At 46.7% G+C, this 20,697-nt stretch overlaps 1 protein-coding gene and 1 long non-coding RNA gene across 3 annotated transcripts; one reads left to right on the forward strand and one right to left on the reverse strand.

Moving 5' to 3' along the window:
* The first annotated feature begins 1,134 nt into the window (after positions 1-1,134).
* LOC123081054 (uncharacterized) lies at positions 1,135-2,164 on the forward strand. Its single transcript, XR_006438622.1, has 2 exons — positions 1,135-1,265; positions 1,992-2,164. It is a non-coding gene; the product is annotated as an uncharacterized lncRNA (long non-coding RNA).
* Positions 2,165-2,254: 90 nt separating this feature from the next.
* LOC123081052 (arginine decarboxylase) lies at positions 2,255-4,661 on the reverse strand. 2 transcript variants are annotated; one of them, XM_044504019.1, is made up of 2 exons: positions 4,564-4,661; positions 2,255-4,482 (listed from the first exon to the last, which is right to left on the reverse strand). In XM_044504019.1, the coding sequence occupies exon 2, from the start codon at positions 4,467-4,469 to the stop codon at positions 2,499-2,501; it is 1,971 nt and encodes a 656-aa protein (XP_044359954.1). In that variant the 5' UTR covers positions 4,470-4,482; positions 4,564-4,661; the 3' UTR covers positions 2,255-2,498. The 2 variants fall into 2 exon arrangements, with proteins under 2 accessions (XP_044359954.1, XP_044359955.1); XM_044504020.1 differs by having other exon boundaries at positions 4,559-4,640.
* Positions 4,662-20,697: the final 16,036 nt, after the last annotated feature.

A 20,697-nucleotide genomic window follows, 5' to 3' on the forward strand; every position in this document is an offset into this window, starting at 1 on the left:
TGCGCTAGAGCTTCCATTGCCTCTGAGCGACCAGCTGAAGCAGTTGTCCGAGCTGCATAGGGTGGCCGGACTGGCCATGAAGGACGTAATAGCCCGTCTATGGCCGGCCGAGGCCATACCTAGCAGCCACTTCGGACTCGTGAAGAGGCTGGTCGAGGCGCTTCCTCGGATCGATGTCCTTAAGCGGTCGTCCTGTATTGAAGGTGCTCGGATGGCTTCGCCCACGTCAAGGTGCAGTGGGCGAAGATGAAGGCCACCGAGATTGCCACCGCAAGGCCACCTGAGGGCAAGGAGCACTGGCGGCCGGAGAGGTATTTCGACAAGGTCCTCGAGGGAGCCCGTATTGTAGAAGGCCAGTGCTCCAAGGACATTATATTTGAGTAGTTGTGTTCAGTTTGTAAGAGCCATGCAATGAACTCATGATGTAAACAATGGTTATGTTTTTTATAATTAGTTTATCCTCCTATTTTGGCCGTTTATATGTCTGAAAGTTTACCAGTCGTTGGCTTCAACCCCACGTAAATATTACAGGGGAGTTCGAGAACACATGACAGCATTTAACCCAACGTCTTGGTCCGATGTAGGAGGCGTCTTGCGGAGTGAACTAGATAGGACTTCCATCCTTTATATAATAGATAGGACTTTGCTACACCTACGGACAAATCCTTACAGGATTGTTCTTGCAGACTAACTAGTGAAACGATGATTGGAGATTAATAGGAGGTGGGTTCCACAAAAATGCTAGAAGTATGAAACTCTACAGGATCTTGCAGGCTCATTCCATCTAATTATACCCGCCCCCACTAAATTTCAGAGGGTGGGCTATCCCACCAACTAACACCCAATCACTGGGTGCCAAGTTGCATCCCTTTGTAAAATCTTGGTAAAATCCCGTACATGTAGCTTTACTCGTGGGGTTGGTTGGAGAGCGGGTCCATATGCAAGAAACCTTACGGGATTCCATAAGTGTATCATTTCTCTAACACCCCGTGTGGATGTCTGTATTGGATTTGGTATTTCAAAAATACAAATTCAGGTGTTTGGGATGTGGATGAACACAACAGACTGAAATGGAACCAATACAGCCGCTGAATCTTAAAAGATACTGAGACTTACCCCTTGGATTTCGCTGGAAACACCCACCCCCGCAAAAGAAAATGATTCGCTACCTTATCTGTTCGCTAACGAAGCATCCCCACCCCTCGGCTCGCTCGAGCAGGGGAACCAGGAGACAGCGCCCACAGGGAAGCGATGGCGGCGCCCAGGTAAGTCCTCTCGTCAATCGTCCTCCTCTTCCCGTACTCCGGTGAGCCGTCCGCACGGCTGACCCTCCTCCGCGTCCCCTGTGATAGATCCCCTAGCCAGCCCTCCTCCTCCTTCCCTGTTGGCCCTTTCCTCTGCCTGTGGCCGCCACATAGTAGCCTGGTTCGCGGGTCGATGGTGCGATCCCTGACCCGGGGTCGATCGACCCGGATCGAGGGTCGGGGACAGGGTAGGGTCGAGCTGGGTCGCTGGATGGGTCGCGATCCCGATCGATGGGTGCTGATCCAGATTGGTATGGAAGAAGCAAAGAGAAATTGCGCCTTACCGGTTGTAGTGGGTCGCGTCCCGCGATCCCAAATAGCGTCTCGAAGAAGAGTAGCCTTCTTTGACCCTCGATTTCAGCCGTGGCGATCCGCGTCCCGCGACCCTGTTCCTCGACCCGATCGACCCAAATTTCTGGCAACTATGGGCCGCCATGGCCTTGCCCGGGTCGTCCGTCGCCGCTCCAGCTCTTCTCCCCGTGCTCTGGAGTCCCTCTCTTGCTCCGTCTTCCCTCCCATGCTCCCATGTCCCCCCTCCTCTGCCTGTTGGGTTCCCATCTCCTCTGCTTAATAGCCACCAGATCCAAGTCGCATCCACTTCTTCCCCTCCCTCTACTCCTTTTTCTTGTTCTTGCACTTGAACCTATCTGAACAAAGTTTTCTAACCCTAGTTATTTGTTGTTGCAGATCTTGCTGAAAATTGGATGAACTTGAACCTATCTGAACTATTTGTTTTGTTACATTTGGAACCACGTCATGTTCAACTTCAACTTATTTAAACAATTGTGTTGTTAAATATATAATATTTGCAATACAATCATCCAATTATAGTAACACATTATACAGCTTTTGTTTTGATTCATTTACTAATGTTCTATGCAATTCCATAGTTAGACATCCAAACATGATTCCGTATTGAAACTTGAGCTGGATTCGGTGAGCCAATTCAATTAACACCCAAACAACTGAATTCGTATTCATGTCCAATACAGTTTCCTGGTTGAATTGGAATTGAAACCAATTCAATACTAAGGTCTCGAATATAGCCATCCAAACACAGCGTAATAGATATATAGAAAGATTCTCTTACAATATATGAGTAAATAACAAATACTAGCCTTTACGTAAAAAGCTCACGTAAGTGTTCGTGGGTGTAGCATTACTCTTTATTTTTTTGAGGGGAAACGATCGAAATCAGGCTGCTGATCCGATTCGTTTTGATGGGATGGACCACATGAAGGGCAAGCAGAGGAGACGGGAAACTTGCCGAAACACCATCTTGATGATCGACTCGTCTTTTCCATCTAGTCCTCCTTGGTGCTTCCATGAAGAGGCAGCGTGATCTTCCATGATGAGGTACGGCATGGTGGTAAGCCCAGTGTGCACTGCCTCCCCCACCATTCCCCACACCCCTATCTCTATGGCCCGCCTCTGGATGACGCCCACGATGTCCTGCCTGACATTGTACCTCATGGTGCTGATGAGCTCCTCCGTCGTCGGGCCCAGGTCGGCTGTGGCAATTTGGAAGCCGGTGGCAGCGGCGGTGCTTTTCTCGACCCGCACTATGCTCGGGCCGCCGAACAGGTTGTGCTTGTTAGAAAGGGCTTCCTGGTATGCGCCGGAAAGCAGCACGGCGAGGTAGTAGCAGCCACCGCGCTCAGGGTCTAGTGGGTGAAGCGGGAGCGTCTCGGCGTTTCCTATGAACTTGTCGATCTTGCCGTCGCTGTCGCAGGTTAGGTCGATGAGTGTGCTCATTCGGGTAGGCTCCTCATTGAGCCGGCTCACAGGCATCATCGGGAAGCGCCATTTGATGCCCCACACGTCAGGAAGCAGCGAGAAGACGGAGAGGTTCATGTGGTAGTTGTAGATGGTGTTGGCGTCGCCGGCGATCCTTTTGGAGAGCTTCTTGGCCAGCTTGTACGCCTCGATCCCGTGCTTCTGGAGGTCCATGACTGCTGTCGACGTCGGCAGATTGGAAGCAGAGTAGTGATGCTGGATCTTGGTGCGCAGCTGCTCCGGGGTGTCGTCGTCGTCGTCCTTGGGCTCGGGGATCGCTGAGAGCGATTCGAGGATGATCATGGAGTGGTGCGACACCATGGCCTGGCCGCTCTCGGTGCACAACACAGGGTGCGAGACCATGGCCTTGTCGCACGTGGTCCGCACTGCCTGCACGATGCTGGACGCGTACTCCTCCAGCCCGTACGCCACGGAAATGTCGGAGTCGGCTGACCGGGTGCCGTCGTAGTCGATGCCGAGCCCCCCGCCGCAGTCTAGAGTGGTCATCTCCACCGCGTCGTACTTGTTCACCAGGGTGCAGTAGATGTCGGCGGCCTCCGTGGCCGCTTTGGCCACTAGCTCCGTGGTCGGGATCATGGAGCCCACGTGGAAGTGCAGCAGCTTGAGCCAGTGCAACTTGTTGAGACCCTTGAGCTTCTTGGCCACCTCGTAGATCCTGTCCGCGGGCAGGCCAAACTTGCCGTGCTTGCCGGCCGTGGACCCGTAGTGGCCTGGTATCTTGGTGAGCAACTTGGCGCGCACGCCGATGACCGGCTCCACCCCGAGCTTGCTGCTCTGGTGGATGATGATGTCCAGCTCCTCCTCCATGTCCAGCACCATGATAGCATTCAGGCCTATGGCACGCGCCGACAGCGCCAGCCTCACGTACTCGGCGTCCTTGTACCCATTGCAAACCAGGAAGGCTCTGGAATTAGCCTCCTTTGTGAGGCAGCTCATCGCGATGAGCAACTCCGGCTTGGAGCCTGCCTCCAGCCCGTAGCTGTAAGCGTGGCCGAAGCAAATCAAGTCGTGGACGATGGCCCTGTTTTGGTTCACCTTCACCGGGAACACGCCCTGGTATGTGTTGGTGTACCTGGTGCGGCTGATGGCCGTGTGGAATGCGGCGTGGAGAGCGTCGAGGCGGTGCTTGAGCACATTGGGGAACCGGAGGATCATCGGAAACTGGATGTCCTTCCTCTTTTGCTTTGCAGCTTGAATGACGTGCAGCACGTCCATCTCCTGCCCTGCCTTGGTCTCCTGCCCATCCGCCTTCACACACAGGTTGCCTTCCATGTTCACCGTGAAGTAGGGTGCGCCCCACCCCTGGATGTTGTACAATCCACCATAGTTAACCTTGTTGCCACCCATGCCCATAATTGATCCATCCATGTATTCTGTCTGTCTGCTCAAATAAATCAACCAAGCCATAAGATAGAAAGAATTTCGCGTTTCTGGAGTACCAAATGAGAAAATAGAACCTTACTCCCGAAGCTAGTAGAGGAGGAGACTTGGCTGCAATTTGATTGTGTGTGGATCGTTCCTTGAGCCGTTATATATATATATATATATATATAGAAGAAGAAGAAGAAGAAGAAGAAGAAGAAGAAGAAGAAGAAGAAGAAGAAGAAGAAGAAGAAGAACGAAATGACATGTTTGCCCTCCATATTATAACTATACAACGAAATGGACAACTTATTAGTAACCAACCGCGTGGTCCCTAGAGCTATCACGCCAACTACCATGTTCCCCGGACTTGATAGCCAAACAAAAGCTGGTACCTTGAAAATAAGTCAATTATATGGTATCGTAATGACTTCCGCATTTACTTTTTCAGCCTTTTTTACCACCACCTTACTATCTACTCCCTCCGTTCCCAAATATTTGTCTTTCTAGACATTTCAAATGTTTACAACATACGGATGTATGTAGACATATTTTAGAGTGTAGATTCACTCATTTTGCTTCGTATGTAGTCATTTATTGAAATCTCTAGAAAGACAAATATTTAGGAACGGAGGGACTATGTGCGAAGACTGCATTTACACTTACTCTTGAAATTGTTACAAACAGAATATAATGACGCATTTTACAGCAGAGTCTTATTATATTATTATTTTCCGAAACGAGTGTCTTAGTTTATCACTGCTTTGCAGGGCCGGCCCTGAGATTTTGGGGGCCCGGGGCGAGTCTAAAACCCGGGGCCCTTAATGTAGTCGTCATAACAATAAAAATTAATATGCATATATATGAAATATTTGTAATAACACTTAAATGTGTCCAAAATGAGTATATATATCAAATAATTTTGTACATATTACCCAAAAAAATCCCAATCTGTCATGTGCTAAGGATCTCTGATTTTTGCTAATGGCACAATTGAAGATCTTACAGTAGAAGCAAAAAAAAACTTTGACGGCACCTTTTGAATAAATTCCTGCTAATGCTAGACTTGAAGATCTTACGTCAGAAGCAAAAAACTTTACCGACATCTTTTGAATAAATGAGTCATTTTGTATTATATTCCTCCCCATTGCTTAATATTCTATGATAATGGGCATGTGAAAAACATCTTCCTGCGTAGTCTACATGGTATGCCATTTTTTGTCCTCTCTCATAGATCCGTTCTCAACTAAGATGCCTCTTGCTTTATTATTTAGATTATCCAAAAAAATCATAAATATCATCAGTATAAACTGGTTGTCCATCATCATCACTAGTGGACTGTGCATGTGCATGTGCATCCGATGAATTTCCAACATGCTTAGAGCCACTTATGTTGTTATCATTGATGTTGGTGTCGACATTTTCTTCTGGCTGATCAAATTCTGGATTGCCATTAGTTGGTTTCCCTTCCTTTATGACAACTATTGCCTACTCTCTTTGGAACAATTATGAATAATTCCGCACTGTGATTGTACTAAATCATCCACAGCTTTCTTCCTTGTCCTTTCATTGCTACCAGATGGATACTTGACAAGACACAATGCTGAAAATAAATAAAATTGCATCAATTGACAACTGTTGAACAGTACCGATGTGCCGGCTACTCATCTAGGAGACTAGGAACCTCAATATGAATAGAAGATATACCTCGGATGGTCGAATAATTCCATGCAATATATAATATAAAAACTGGTAGCTGGAGAAAAACACCTTCCACAGTAATTATCTATACCTTCTAATAAAAGAAATAGGTATTCATAGTCCGTCATACTATTTTGCAGAAAACTCCCTCACGTTTTTGTTAATCAACCCGCATTCCACTTTTAAATCAGTTTTTTGTTTTTCGAGAAAACCCCATGATATTTCTGAAAATCAACATGCAGGCCAGGTCTAAGTCAAATTTTCGCTTTTGCAGGAAACCCCCTGGTATTTGGGTTAATCAACCCGCAGTACATATGAAATGCTTTTAAAAAACATCCATATCCATATCTTTTAAATTCCAACTCTAAATTTAACATGTTATATATGAAGTTTAATTAGAAGAATATGTAGAATCTGAATATGATGTTATTTTACCCGTTAACCATTTTAAAAATGCTATTTAGGGTGCAACCTTAATCAATAGCGCATGATCCATCTTTTCTTGTGACTATTATGATCCATCTTTTTTCATACCGGTGCCGATCCGAATTGAAAATGGATACCCAACAAAACCGGTATGGGAGATGAAAAACACTAAATGATGCATGCACGCCTGATCAAAATCTAAAAAAAAAACATGTTTATCATGCCGAGGGAGACGTCTTAGAATTGACAACATTCAAACGCTTCAGAGGCTCCATGCGCGGGCAATCGGGGCATCTTGTCAACGGCAGTGGACCGTACTGCGTCCATGATTGGCGGGAGGCCGAAGTCGAGCTAGGCATCACTCGCCGGCGGCGCGCTTCGTTGCCGGAGCAGAGGAAGAAGAAGGTGGGAAAGGAAAGGGGCAGGGCAAGCAATGGAGGGCGGCGGGGGGGGGGGGGGGGCTGGCTCGGGTCGGGGCACGCTGATGAGCACGGGCATGCTTGCGTGGATAAGTTGTGGGTCCCACCCGCATGCGAGTAACTGCTAGGTCCCGCGTGTCATAACTCGAATCGCTAACCCCTTGTGTTTTTCATTTCATGGTTAAACAGTGCCGTGTCGCATTGGAGCTATTGTTTGCTTCTAAAACATCGCATCACAGCCATTCATTCGAACTACATCGCACTCCTTCCAATTCGCATGAAAAACGTCGCGCAGGAGCTATTGGCCCCATTTGGGCAGACGCATGGATTCCCGACGGAAGGAGTCTGAGCGCTGCCTCGCACAGGCATCCTCCCGGGAGCGGCAGTGCACAAGTCGGACGGCCATCTCCTCCTCTGTACTGCGTGGGATGAGCTCGGGGTCGATGGATCTGGAGATCGCCTATGGGTTGTGGTAAAAAATCCAAATGAAGTCTGAAAAATACGAAACTTGGCGTGGTACCCTCATATGATACCTATGGGTTGTGGTAAAAAATTGAGAAGGTTTCTCAAAAGTTATCACATGGCCGGCTTACAAATCGGATCATCTCCGAGGAAGAAACTAGGTTACGAGACGAGACGAACCAAGTTTGCATGTGACATGATGGCCGCTTCATCCGATGGCCTTGATTTTCTTTCTGCACTCATGATACACAATTAAATGACCCATGCGAAAAATTGGCATATTCCGGCTAGTGTTTGCTATATTTGAGCCATTAAGTGCATTTCTAGTCATTTAATGGACATAAATAAAATTTGAACCGCCGGTACATGAAATGGTTGCCACAAATGGGTTGAAAAATCATATTTGTATTCTTTAGTCCATGTTTATGCCTTATCCCAGAAAAGTTAAGGAACATCAGAGATGAGAGCTAAAAAACTCGACTCCGGACATGAAATTTGGTGGGTTTTTAATTTAGAAAAATCCAAACGAAGTCTGAAAAACACGAAACTTGGCGTGCTACCCTCATATGATACCTATGGGTGTGGTAAAAAATTGAGAAGGTTCCTCAAAAGTTATCACATGGTCTGCTCACAAACCGGATCATCTCCGAGGAAAAACTAGGTTACGAGACGGAACGAACCAAGTTTGCATGCGACATGACCGCCGCTTCATCCGATGGCCTTGATTTTTTTTCTACACTCATGATACACAATTACACGACCCGTGCAAAAATTTGGCATATTTTGGTGGGTGTTTCCTATATTTTAGCCATCAAGTGCACTTGTAATCATTTAATGTACATAAATCAAATTTGAACTGCGGGTACATAAAATGGTTGTCACAAATGGGTGGAAAAATCATATTTGTCTTGTTGAGTCCATACTTGGACCGAATCCATGAAAACAAAATGGATTTCAAACATGAAAATGCTGAGATACAACCTCGAATATGCAGTTTGTTGCTTTTAAAATTTCAAAAAATGCAAACGAAGTCGAAAAAGATTGAAAATTGGCATGGTGCCCCCATATGACATCTTCAATCCATGGTAAAGTTTGGAGACAATTTTACTGACTAATTGATATGTAAAATATGAAAGAAATATGGTGAAGAAAACACAAAGGTCTTGCTGTTTTCTTATTGGTCAAGTAGACCCTCCCACGGATCGTGCCTCCCCACCGTCCGATTCTCTAAGATCCAACGGTGCTCAGACCTTCCTCCCACAGCCACAAATCCCTCGTCCATCTTATCCATCCCGTGCTGCCACCTCCTTTCTTCCTCCTCTCCCCACGCACACCCCCAACTCCCTCTATCGAGCTGGCCACCACGAGCCCCCGGGGGAGATGCATCCGAGGGAGGAAGCAGTAGCGGCATCTCCTTCTCCTTCTCGCTCATCTCCCCTTCATCCCTCTTCCTCGTCTCCTCTCCCCACGGCGTTTTTTTTGTCACTGCTCACCATGTTTGCCGAGTGTTGAGTGTCACTCGGTAAATCACCTGCTCACGTGGCACAGCCAGCTTCGTTCCGTCTACTAACTTTTTTATGCCGAGCAGCGAGTTTAGACCAATGAAAAAAATAGCGCGCTACAGCAAAATAGCGGCGACCTCAAAATATGCTATTAGCGTGCTATAGCGTGCTATTGGCGAGACATTGTACACTGATATATTTAGCGAGGCAATTCTCAATACGTTATAGCGTGCTATTAGCGACGCTATAGCGCGCTATTTTTTTCAATGGTTTAGACACTCGGGAAGGGTCTGCCTAGGACACATCTAGATGTGACATAGTTATGTCACATCTAAGTTGATGTCCACTCTGTTTGTGGTCTATTTTTTTTCTAGTTTTTTTTGTTTCTTGTTGCTATATTGTATATTTGTGGGAGCTTAGATGTGACATCCTTAAAAAACCATCTAGATGTGAGTTAGACAAACTGCTCGGGAAAGGCTTCGTGTGGCCGACAAAAGAAACTCGGCAAACTTCTGTGTCTGAACTTTTCCGATTGGCCGAGTGTTTTTAAGCCTTTGCCGAGTTTTTTTGGCACCCGGCGCATGTGGCAATTCCAGTAGTGATAGATAATGGGAACTTTTCCTCCATCATTAGTCTGTGTCTGCACTAGGCATCTTCGAACCGTTCAGCCATCCTCATCTCCACATCACCTCGTATACAAACTAGTGTAAAAATAATGACGTCTGTTGGTAAAACAGTACGTACATTATTTACAACAACGATGTGTAGTTACTTGTCGTGACCGAGGCTATGGATAGCTGGTACCCTATCAAGTATTTTGGCCCTACTAGCAAGATGCCCATGCGTTGCACGGAATATCAAGATGCATTTGTATGACTAGTTTATCTTGTGGAAGAAAATGATGAACGAGGGAAGGCCTTATTTGTAAATGTGGAGAGGGGTCTGGTTATCTTTTTGCAAAATTGCCATAGTTTCCTTCTAGTAGAGATATGTTTTTTTATAAGGAGGCAGGCATATTATCATCACCAACTCAGTTTTTTATAAAAGTAGAGATATGTATCTAGGTTGCCAGAAATATCTGTGTATACCCTATGATTTACCTTTTACCGAACACTACGAACTAACCTATCACAAAGATTGCCGGATTTGTGAAGTAAGTACAAGTTTAGGCTAACCAAGATACACTTCTAGGTGACAGAGATTTCTGAAAATTATAGGCAAATTATTAAAATTAGCTAATACATCAAAGAAAGCTCCCGGCTTCCATGTGCTTCTCCTTCGGAAAATCCAGGTCCTTATGCCAACACGACGTTTTTCTCCTACTTCTATGAGGGTCTAAGCCTTCTTGCTGCTTGTCCCGCTTGTTCGTTGTTGGAGATGTCTTGCCACTAGGAGATGAGAGGGGACGCGCGGAGCCACTAAACAGACCAAATAACAAGATTAACGCCCAACCGTTCAATGTTACACATTGAGGAAGAACACCAGAGTTCATCAATCCCATAAAACGATAAGTAGTTATCCAGCATAAATTGCAAAACAAAACGAAACAAGGAGTATGCATATATACCAGAATGTTTAACTTTATTTGGTAAGACCTGAAATGAAGATCGTGGGCCAATCAATCTCCAGGGGCATGGAATCCCAGTGGCACATGGAGCGGCTGGAAGGCCAATCCACTATCTTCTCCATCATCCCCGTTTCAAGATCGGTAGTGTAAACTTGTCCATAGTTGTCACTGATGAGCAATGTGCCGCATTTCTCTCTCGGGACAAGTAGTTCTCTTATTTCATTGTTTTTTTATGGTTGTTTTAGCTCGATTGTTCGATTACATAGCCATTTTGAAGTACCCCTGATGTTTCCTTGGTCCTCGTGTTGCTCCCAGATCTGTAGCTGGGGACCTTCCTTTTGCATCCATAGCAGTGATAACACCCCATTGATGCCTAATGTAAGGCATGGATGACTAGTGGGTTGGTAGTTCAGTTTCAAAGGCAGTTTCGTGAAGGAGATATTGCCTGTCTTAGCATCCAAAAATTAATGACTTGAAGGCACCCTTCTCCATAATTATGAAATATCCAGTGTGCCAAGCCACTGTGCACAATGGCATCGCTAAACGACCCATAGTCGTATGACTGCGCATCACTGTCGAAGCAATTGGTACGTTTGTGCCCACTTGATTTGTCGGACGAGAACATATGGAGATTGTACTTGAAGTCATCACCGGTATATCCGATGATGACCACTTGGAAGAAAGATGAAGGGTTGCTCGGCGGCACCGTAGGTGTTAACGCATCTTTTGAGCAACAATCTACACTGGTCAGAATGGCATAGGCATTACAGTCGTAGTCGTAGAAGATTGGGCTAACTTTTAGAGGACGGAGCATGACGCACGTGGCTGCATGCAGGTTGCATACACCCAATTGAAAGATGGTCTTGTCCGGATAGCCGGTGGTGTCGTGTGCTTCAAGACGCACAACAACAAGGTCGTGGCGTGAGATGAGCGGCAACACGGCGCTGAAGAGGCCGGCGTGGGATGGGGTCACAAAGGATCCCAAGGAGTGGCGGCAAGGGCCCAGAGCAGATCGCCGTGCCGGGATGAAGCATGGCTCCGGGCCAGGCAAACACCCTGCGTCCAGTTCCTCATGGCGATTTCCCTCGGTGAAGAAGGCAACGAAAGACGATGGGGAGTACCCTGGCCAGGGGCGTCCGAGGAAGCAGCGATCGGTGACAAGACGGCACCACTTCTTGCAGATCGTGGCTAAGCGGTGTAACATCCCAAAATTCCAAATTTTGGAATGTTTTATTAAATAGATAGTTATGATTGATTGTGTGAAGTTGAGTGAAATTTGAAACTTTTGAAAGTTAAATGAGAGGAAAAAAAGGACTTTCCCAAACTTTCATTTTTGCATTTATGATCTCCGTGAATTCAAATTCTTTTCAGATACAAAACCCTAGAGAGAAGATGACATGACTTCTCCATTTAATTAAATGAAAAGGGTATTTGAAAATATTTGAATTTCATTTGGAACTATTTTCAAATTCAGAAACTTTAAGGAAGTCAATTATTTTCATGAGAGAAGATAAAATGACTTCTTCAAAACATATGAAATATGAGTTGGAAGTTTTAAAAATAATTAAATTTAAAGTCCCTTTGAAATTACTCTCAATTTAGAGTTATTTGGTTTTTATTCCAATTATTTTTCTCCAAAAATAAAATATAAGGAAATTAGGGTAAAATGATTCCCTACATCAGAAAATTGGAGAAAAATAAATTTGAAATAGTTTGGTATTTTCAAAATGATTTTTATAGGATTTTATTATAGCTGTAGCACACTTTTATTTATTTGAATTTTTGTGGATTTTATTTGACGCTAGAAAAATGTTCAAAATGTAGAAAATCGTTTTCTGAAAATTGTGGTATGTAATATGCCTATATAAAATTTTATTTTATTTTCGTTATTCAGTTTTCCTTTTCTGTTCATAAAAAACAAAACTGTGCGTTCGCCTGGAACTAACTGTCGCACACACGTGCGCAGCCTAGTGGCATCGGGCGCCCCATCATTTTGTTTTCTCTCCTACATGGGCCAGGCCCAGTCAACCTTTTAATTTTTTTTATTTAGACCGAATTTTGTTTAAAAAAAATTTACAGCGCGCGGCCGGCCGAGGCCTTTACGTGCGAGGCGTTTAGCCTTTTCCTTCTCTATTTCGTTTATTTTCTTCTACGTTTAGTTTCACATTGTCTAGCCTTTAACCTCTAAACTTTTTTTCCATCTATAAATATAAACCCATGGAGTCTCCAAAAATCTTTCGATTCGGGTTAAATCAATATATTTTGGTTTGACTAGATTCATTAAAAAAATATTTCTCCTCTCCGGCGGGACTTCTGAAAATTGTCTCCTGACTCGGAAATCATCTTTTCTATACCTTAAAAATGTATCTTTCTTCGTTCTCTGTATTTATATATTACACATAGAATTATTTGAGCCGTAGCTATTTTTTTCTGTAAAATAGCTTGGCCCTGATTTTTCAAATAGCCATAACTTTTTACTCGTTCATCCAAATTAGATGAAAGAAGCGCCTATAGTTTCGCCTTGTTTTCACCTATCCAGTGAACCTGTCACATCAACTTTTTTCAAATTTCGAAATTTGTTCAAATTCATATTCAAACTTTTTTGTTCATAACTTGAGTTTTATAACTCCGTTTGAGTTGATTCTTTTTGCAAATCGAAGCTCTTGACCTAAACTTTCTGATAAGGCCAAATTCACTTAATTTTGGTACTGTCAAAAATTGTTTTCTGTTGCAAGAGTTATTTGCTTGTTTGCGAAGTTTTTCGAGATCTTTTTCTTCGATTGGATACTATTGCTTGCTTACGATAGATTGACCGGAGTGTGACAAGTAGAACTATCAGGAGTTAGGAGTGTGAATAATCTTCATCAACAGTACAAGGCAAGTTCACACTTTGATCATATCCCTTTCATACCCAGTTTTTTATGCATTAGTTTCAATCATCAAACATTGCATGGTTAGGATTTGACAACATGTGGGTATTGGGAAACAGTTGATGAGGTAGAACCTATTGCCCTGTTTATTATCAAACCCTATGAGTTACTACGTTATGCGTATACTGCTATGCTATGCTCGTAGACGTGGTTTGGTTTGAGTGATTCATGACAGATGTGAGAGTTACTATTAATGGTTAACTTAAGGCGGCTACTCTAATACACATCTGGGTGAAATGGTAGGGGAACCCTGGAGCACCCAGTGGTTTGCCCGGACACCTGGAGAACCCAGTGATTGTCCAAGGGGATCCCGGAGGACCCGTGTGATCACCCTATGGAATGCCACCCAGGCTCAAAGGGATCATAAGATTATTCATGCTAGAAACTTCCGTGTGCAGCCACAAGCTATTATGGGCTCTAGCATAGTTGAGTAAGTTGCATGACCTCTTTCAGTGATGGGCTAGCAGATGTAGGTGAAAGTAGGTGTAACTATCCACCCAGGGTAAAGAGTTAATGTTTCTGAAAGACTATGTCTCGGTCATCCGTTTCTCAAACACCATGTAGTGCAAGAAATCCAACGGAGGAGATCGAGTCTTGGGGAAAAGTGCGCAAACCTCTGCAGAGTGTACAAACTAATCATGATTAGCCTTGTCCCCGGTTATGGACGTCTTGAGTATCTGGTTCTTGAATTATCATGTTGATCTCAACACTTTATTTAATTAATTTGATTGGGTTAATGATTATTATTTTGGGATTGAGTTGGAGGAACATTCTCAATAATTTTCAACCAACTTTGTAGTTCAATAAAATATATTCCTCTGTTGTAGGGAAAAATTGGCTTTATGCAAAAATAAACTTAGAGCTTTCCACGAGCCAAATATGCATGTAGTGATAGCCATTATTCATCATTGCTCTATGGTGTGAATTTGCCAGTACGTTCAATGTACTGACCCTTTGTGGCTGCAACGTCTCATTTTGCATGAATCTTACGACAAGTGATACGTTAGGGTTACGATTTCTACACTCAACTTTGCCGTTGGTGTTGATGGGAATTTACAACCTTATTACTTTCGCTATTTGGATTGAGGTAATAGTATTTACATTACTTTATACATGTGATTTACCTCTGTTATAAATCCTCGAGTACTGTGTGTGTCAGCATACCGATCCAGGAATGACACTTAAACACAGAGACTTAACCGTTTAAGGTCGGATCGCTACAAGCGGAAGAGAGCAGCCTCATCCTTAACCCGGACCAGGATCTCGAGCAAGAGGTCGTCCCGAAGCGAGACTGTCATTGCCTCCGGCTCTACTTTCAAGATTGGATCCGAGGGTGTTAATTACTATCCGTTCTTTACAGGTTGCCGACTCGGCCTCCACGTGGCTGGCGGGTTCGGATCAGTATTGCCTAATCTTCGTTTTATGGTGGAACTTGGAACTCAAGCACAGATCCAACTTCTTTTAGGCTGGGGTCGGCTCAGTGTTTCGTGTACGTGTGCTTCTGTTGTCCCGGCCAAGAATCGAACAAGCCAGCAGCAGCCCTACACGTTTGTCCCTCGGCGTAATACATCCACCAGCTAGCTTGGCTAACAAGTCTTGCAACGTACGAGTACGTGTTAGCCAAGAACATCGGCCAGCATTAGGAAAGCAAGCTTTCCGTCTCGTGTCGACTACATACGGGATTAATGGAACTGCGATCCACATCGACATCGGCCAGCATTACGAAAGCCCGCTCGATTGATGCACGGTAATTACTAATTTACTATACTACCTTGTTGTATCCACAATGTAGAACAGACAAAGACACGACGAATCCAACCAGTGTAGTGACTAACCTGGGTAATTACTCATCATCTCGTAAGTGTTCTATATATACTACTAGTACATATTTTATGTCATTAGAAAGATTTTTCCCATGTCATTTTTGATCATTGTAATAGAAAACGTAATCGAGTAGCTCATGAACTAGCAAGGTTAGCTAGGTTTTCTTCTCCGAGTGTTTGAATGGATAACGCCCCTGATGAGGTTATCCCTTTACTTGTAAACGATGCTACTTTACTTATGAATGAATAAAGGAGAAGAAGTTTATCAAAAAAAAAGTACATATTTTATATCTGGCTGGACGCAGGAGGGCTGAGACACACAGACGAATTAAACGACCCGATATTCCGCCTGTAGCTCCTCCAATAGCACTTCCATAGATCGCAGGGACATGGAGGAGGCAGCAGCGCCAGTAACGCCCTTACTTCCAGACGACGTGGTCCTCGAGATCCTCGTACGTATCAATGATGTGGCCACCATCTTTCGCTGCACCACAGTGTGCAAGGGGTGGCGCTGTCTCATCATGGTCGACCCCTCTTTCCTCCGCCGTAGCTTTCCGGAGAACATGTGCCGCTCGTCTCCCTTCGTGGGCTTCTTTGCTCAGCAACAGTGCGATAGAGGGACTCTTGCACAATGCCACTCCTTCACTCGATGGTCCTGCGATACAGGGACTCTTGCGCCATGCCTTGTCCCTGCGCCAAAACTAGTGCTAGGCCCTGGTCGTCGCTTCCTGGACTCCTTCATCCACGGCGTCGACAACCCTAGCTTGTTCGATGATGCGGTACCGCTTGTATCACGCCATGGCCGTCTCCTCGTGCACCTTAACATGCGGCACCCCACTGTCGTCCACCTAGCGGTTTGCAACATATTTGCCGGCACGTTTCAAGTACTCCCGTGTCTAGAGCATTTGGATTTGCATACCCTCGGCGACACTGACTATGCTATATTGACGGCCGCAAATTGTTTGAAGACAAATGATGACCAGCAGAAAAGGCCACCCTTCTTTAAGGTGCTTGTCATTGGCATCCGTGAGAAAATGGTATAGTATCGTCTCCGCACATTCTCGTCAACCGGTAAGCCCGGATGGACCCGGTTCTCCGGCAATTTGGAGTGCAGTGGCACACAACTAGCATTTTGGCAGCACAACATAGTTGTGTGTCGTGCCATTGCCCATTGGCTCCTTTGGGGCTTTGTCAGGCCTCTGCACACTTGAAATGTGTGCCAACACCAGCCACATCTCCTCAACAAGGCTTCCTGTCCAACTCCGTGATCTCACGTATCGACTTGCTTATGATGAACCATATTTCAGTGTGGATAGTGAGGAAAGGCTCACGTTGATCTACCTACAAAAGGAACATCTCCTGGTAGAGATTTGGACATGGAATAACAACAGGTGTTGGATGACATCTCAGGTGCCTTGTTTAAACCAACCAAATCGAGAGAAAATTGAGACTGCAAGCACATTGTACTAGTGCTTGGGAGAGAAAAGCGGTTCATTGCTCGTTAAGGACAACTAAGATCACATCTACATTGTAGATGTCAAAACTGGGTACATGCCCGAGATAATGGATTGGCCGCGTGATCGTCACAACATCTGTCGAGTTGGTTTTACCTATGAAGAGTTTGTGTTCTTGGAGATGGATTGGCCGGCCTTCTTAATTTCTCGGTTTAGTAGTATATCAAAGTAACACTTCTTCTTTGGTACAACCCCCCTAAATACAACAACGGCTGAGATCGCTCCGTACCCCTTCATTAAAAAGGATAGGATCGTCCCAGCACTTAAAAAGTCGCCGCCCGCGTGACGGGGCTGTACCTACCCGCGCGACGGGGCTGTACCCGCGCGACGGGGCTGTACGTCGACTCCCCGTACACGATGCCGTCCGCGTACGTACGACGATGACCAAAGAAAAAAACACGACGCGACCTGTCGAGCGACGTACTCGTGGCGACGTGGCGTCGGCTAGATAAAAAAAAGAAAAAGAAAAACACAAGACGCGACGTGTGGGACGGGCGGTTGCGAGGCGGCCGCCGGCCCGATACACCATTAATGCCGGCGTTACACCGGGCGTCGGTCACCTACCGGACTGCCTCCCCCACCCACCGACGCCCGTCTTTAAAACGCCGCTCCTTTCCCGTCTGCCTCCCCCCCACTCCACTCGACACACCTCGCCCCGCTCACCCCACCCACCGACGCGCTCCACCGCCGACGAGCTCCCTTCCCGGCGGCCCCCATGGCGTCCGGCGGCAGAGGCGGCTCGTGGCCGACGAGCCTGAGCACGCCGGAGACCGACGAGCTCATCCGTCTCGGGATGATGGTGCCGCCGGGCTGCCGTTTGCTGCACGTCTTCCGCATCACCGCCGACGGGTACCCGACGAGGGGGCCCGGCGCGTCGCCGGATGAGCTCCGCCGGCACGAGGGCGGCCGGTGGAACATCGTCGGCCGCCCTAGGTTTTGGGAGGGCAAAGACTACTGGGCCGTCGTCGCGCAGGCTCGTCGGGAGTCGCGGACCGGCGGCTCTTCGTCTGGCCCGGGCGGCTCGTCGTCTGCCCCGCGCGGCTCATCTTCCGCCCCGCACTGGCCCCGCCGTCCCCCTTCGGCGGCCGCGCCGTCTCCAAGCTCGTCCCGCCATCCGGTTCCCGCCCTCGCCCGGCCCGCCTCCCCTCCCGTCGTCGAGATCCCGTCGGAGCAGTTTGCACTGCGCGAGGACGGCGACCCCGACGACTGCCCCGACTACTTCATCGCACTGCGGGCGTCGCAGGCAGAAGCGGCGGCCGCGGAGGCGAGAGAGCCCGCTGAGCTGCAGGCCGCACTCGACGCCGCGGCGGCTATGGCGGTGGCAGCAGAGGCCGCCGAGCTGCAGGCCGCACTGGATGCGGCGGCGGCCATCGAAGCGGTGCAGCCGCAGGTGGCTCCGGAGGAGGGCGACGGCGGAGGCGGCTACTGGGACGACGGCGGCAAGAGCAGCGACGACGGTGACGGTGACGACGACGGTGACGTCGGTGCGGGGGAGATCTTTGACCTCGCCGCCTCCGACGACGCGAGTAGATTAGGTTTAGATTAGGTCGTTATGTTTAATTACTTTCGGTTAAGTCCTGTTTAATTAAGTTTTTTATGTTTTAATTAAAATGAACTGTCGTAATGTTGAATGAACTATCGTTATGTTGGAATGAAAATTATTATAAAAAGTGAATCATTATATAAAATAAAAGTGACCCGAAAGAAATTAAAATTAAATAGTTTACCGGTAAAATTAAACAAATAATAAAAAATATATAAAAGAAAAGGTGAAGAGAGGAAGAAAGGAAAAGGAAAAAAACGAAATTAGAAGAAGGAATTTGTAATTTAAAAAAAAATTAGTATGAAATAATTTTGATTAATAACAGTGTTTTTGGACTGTCGACGCCAAAAACCGTAGAAAATGCAAAATGCAAAGAGACCCAAAATGCACAGAAAATTGGCATGCATGAATCTCATGTAGATACAATGCGATACAAAAATTTGGGCATATTTGAAGCTAACAGAAAAAAAGGTGTTCCGTACACATCTTTTCACACCGAAACCACCGGATTCCACAGCAAGTGCCTGGGCGGTTTGCCGGAATGCACCCAACTTTTGCCAGCGCGTGTGGGGACCCGCCCGGGTACCGCACACCAGAGATGAATGAAATCCGACTACGAACACACGTTGCGTCACGTCCGGGCAGTGTTTTCGGGGTTTTCGGCCCGGAAAATCATAGAAAATCCGTAGAGCGTCGAAACGCGACAAATTTTGGTGTGCGTGCCCTGCATGGTCACTATGGCCCGTGGAAAAAAATGAGCGAGTTTGGCGGATGCGACAAAGAGACGTACGACCGAGGGTCCCCTCCACCCATACCGAAACCACCGGCTTCCACAGCAAGTGCCTGTGCGGTTTGCTGGAATGCACCCAACTTTTGCCAGCGCGTGTGGGGACCCGCCCGGGTACCGCACGCCAGAGATGAACGATATCCGACTACGAACGCACGTTGCGTCACGTCCGGGCAGTGTTTTTGGGGTTTTCGGCCCGGAAAATCATAGAAAATCCATAGAGCGTCGAAACGCGATAAATTTTGGCGTGCGTGCCCTGCATGGTCACTGTGGCCTGTGGAAAAAAATGAGCGAGTTTGGCGGATGCGACGGAGAGACGTACGACCGAGGGTCCCCTCCACCCATACCGAAACCACCGGCTTCCACAGCAAGCGCCCGTGCGGTTTGCCGGAATGCACCCAACTTTTACCAGCGTGTGTGAGGACCCGCCCGGGTACCGCACGCCAAAGATGAACGAAATCCGACTACGAACGCACGTTGCGTCACGTCCGGGCAGTGTTTTCGGTCCGAAAAATCATAGAAAATCTGTAGAGCGTCGGAAAAATATGTAAATTGGCGTGGGTGCTATGGATGGTGATGCCAACGTGTGAAAAAAGTTTTGTGACGTCTGACGGAGTAAAAAAATGTTAGAAACATGTTTGTTTTTCGTGTAAAATTTAAAAAAATACACAAAATGACAAAATTCTAGAAATAAATAAATACATATTTAATAGTGCGATGTGACTTTACCTAACTGCCCGGGCAGTACAGCCCGAACAGTTGTACTGCTGGGCTGTTATGTAGAGCCATATCACAATATTAAATATGACCATGTATGGGTTAACTGACGCGGCTATTTAAGTTGGTCGGGGCGTCGTTCAGCGGCCGAGGTGGGACTAAACTAGCAGTCGCCCACACTGATACTGTAGACATATGCTTATTAAAATCAACGGGCCGTCGCCCACTTAATAATCGTCGCGGGCCCGACGCCGCAAATATCTGCACGAGCCGTCGCTAGGTGAGGGAATATTCCTGACAATCGCGCACGTCGCCCAATCACGTCGCGCATGCACTTTTGCCTCGTACGTGCCGACGACGCGCCCGATCTGATCCGTGTCGGCCGCCGCCGCCCACACTGTCGTTCCCCGCCCGACAGCGTCGACCCGCCGTCGACACCCGTCGTCACCCCGCACTAGTCGACGTCACCACCCGCCGTCAGCGCCGGCCGTCAGCACCCGCCGTCATCCGCAGCTGTCGCCGTCGCCCGCACTAGTCGCCGTCGGGTAGGTATTTCCTTTGTTATTTTCATCATAATATAACACATTAGCTGCATGCAACGTCACATAGATATTATTATATGCAGTATGGACATCGATGGTGTGATTGCATGTTCCGTAGAAAAGTGGGTTAGTCTTGTTAATAAGTTAACACCAAGTCAGCGATTTACATTTTACGAAACGGAGATGGAGGTCATGTTACGAATACCTTCGGTCAAGATGCGTGATAATTTGCTTGCGCTTATGATTCATGGTTACAATCCTAGTAGTAAAAAATTCATGGTCCAAGAGGCAGCCGGAAAAA

Source organism: Triticum aestivum, chromosome 3D (assembly GCF_018294505.1).
Source record: "Triticum aestivum cultivar Chinese Spring chromosome 3D, IWGSC CS RefSeq v2.1, whole genome shotgun sequence".
Lineage (NCBI taxonomy): Eukaryota > Viridiplantae > Streptophyta > Magnoliopsida > Poales > Poaceae > Triticum > Triticum aestivum.

Coding starts and splice junctions, on each gene's coding strand:
- LOC123081052 (XM_044504019.1), bottom strand. CDS start 4,469: ATGGATGGATCAATTATGGGCATGGGTGGCAACAAGGTTAACTATGGT.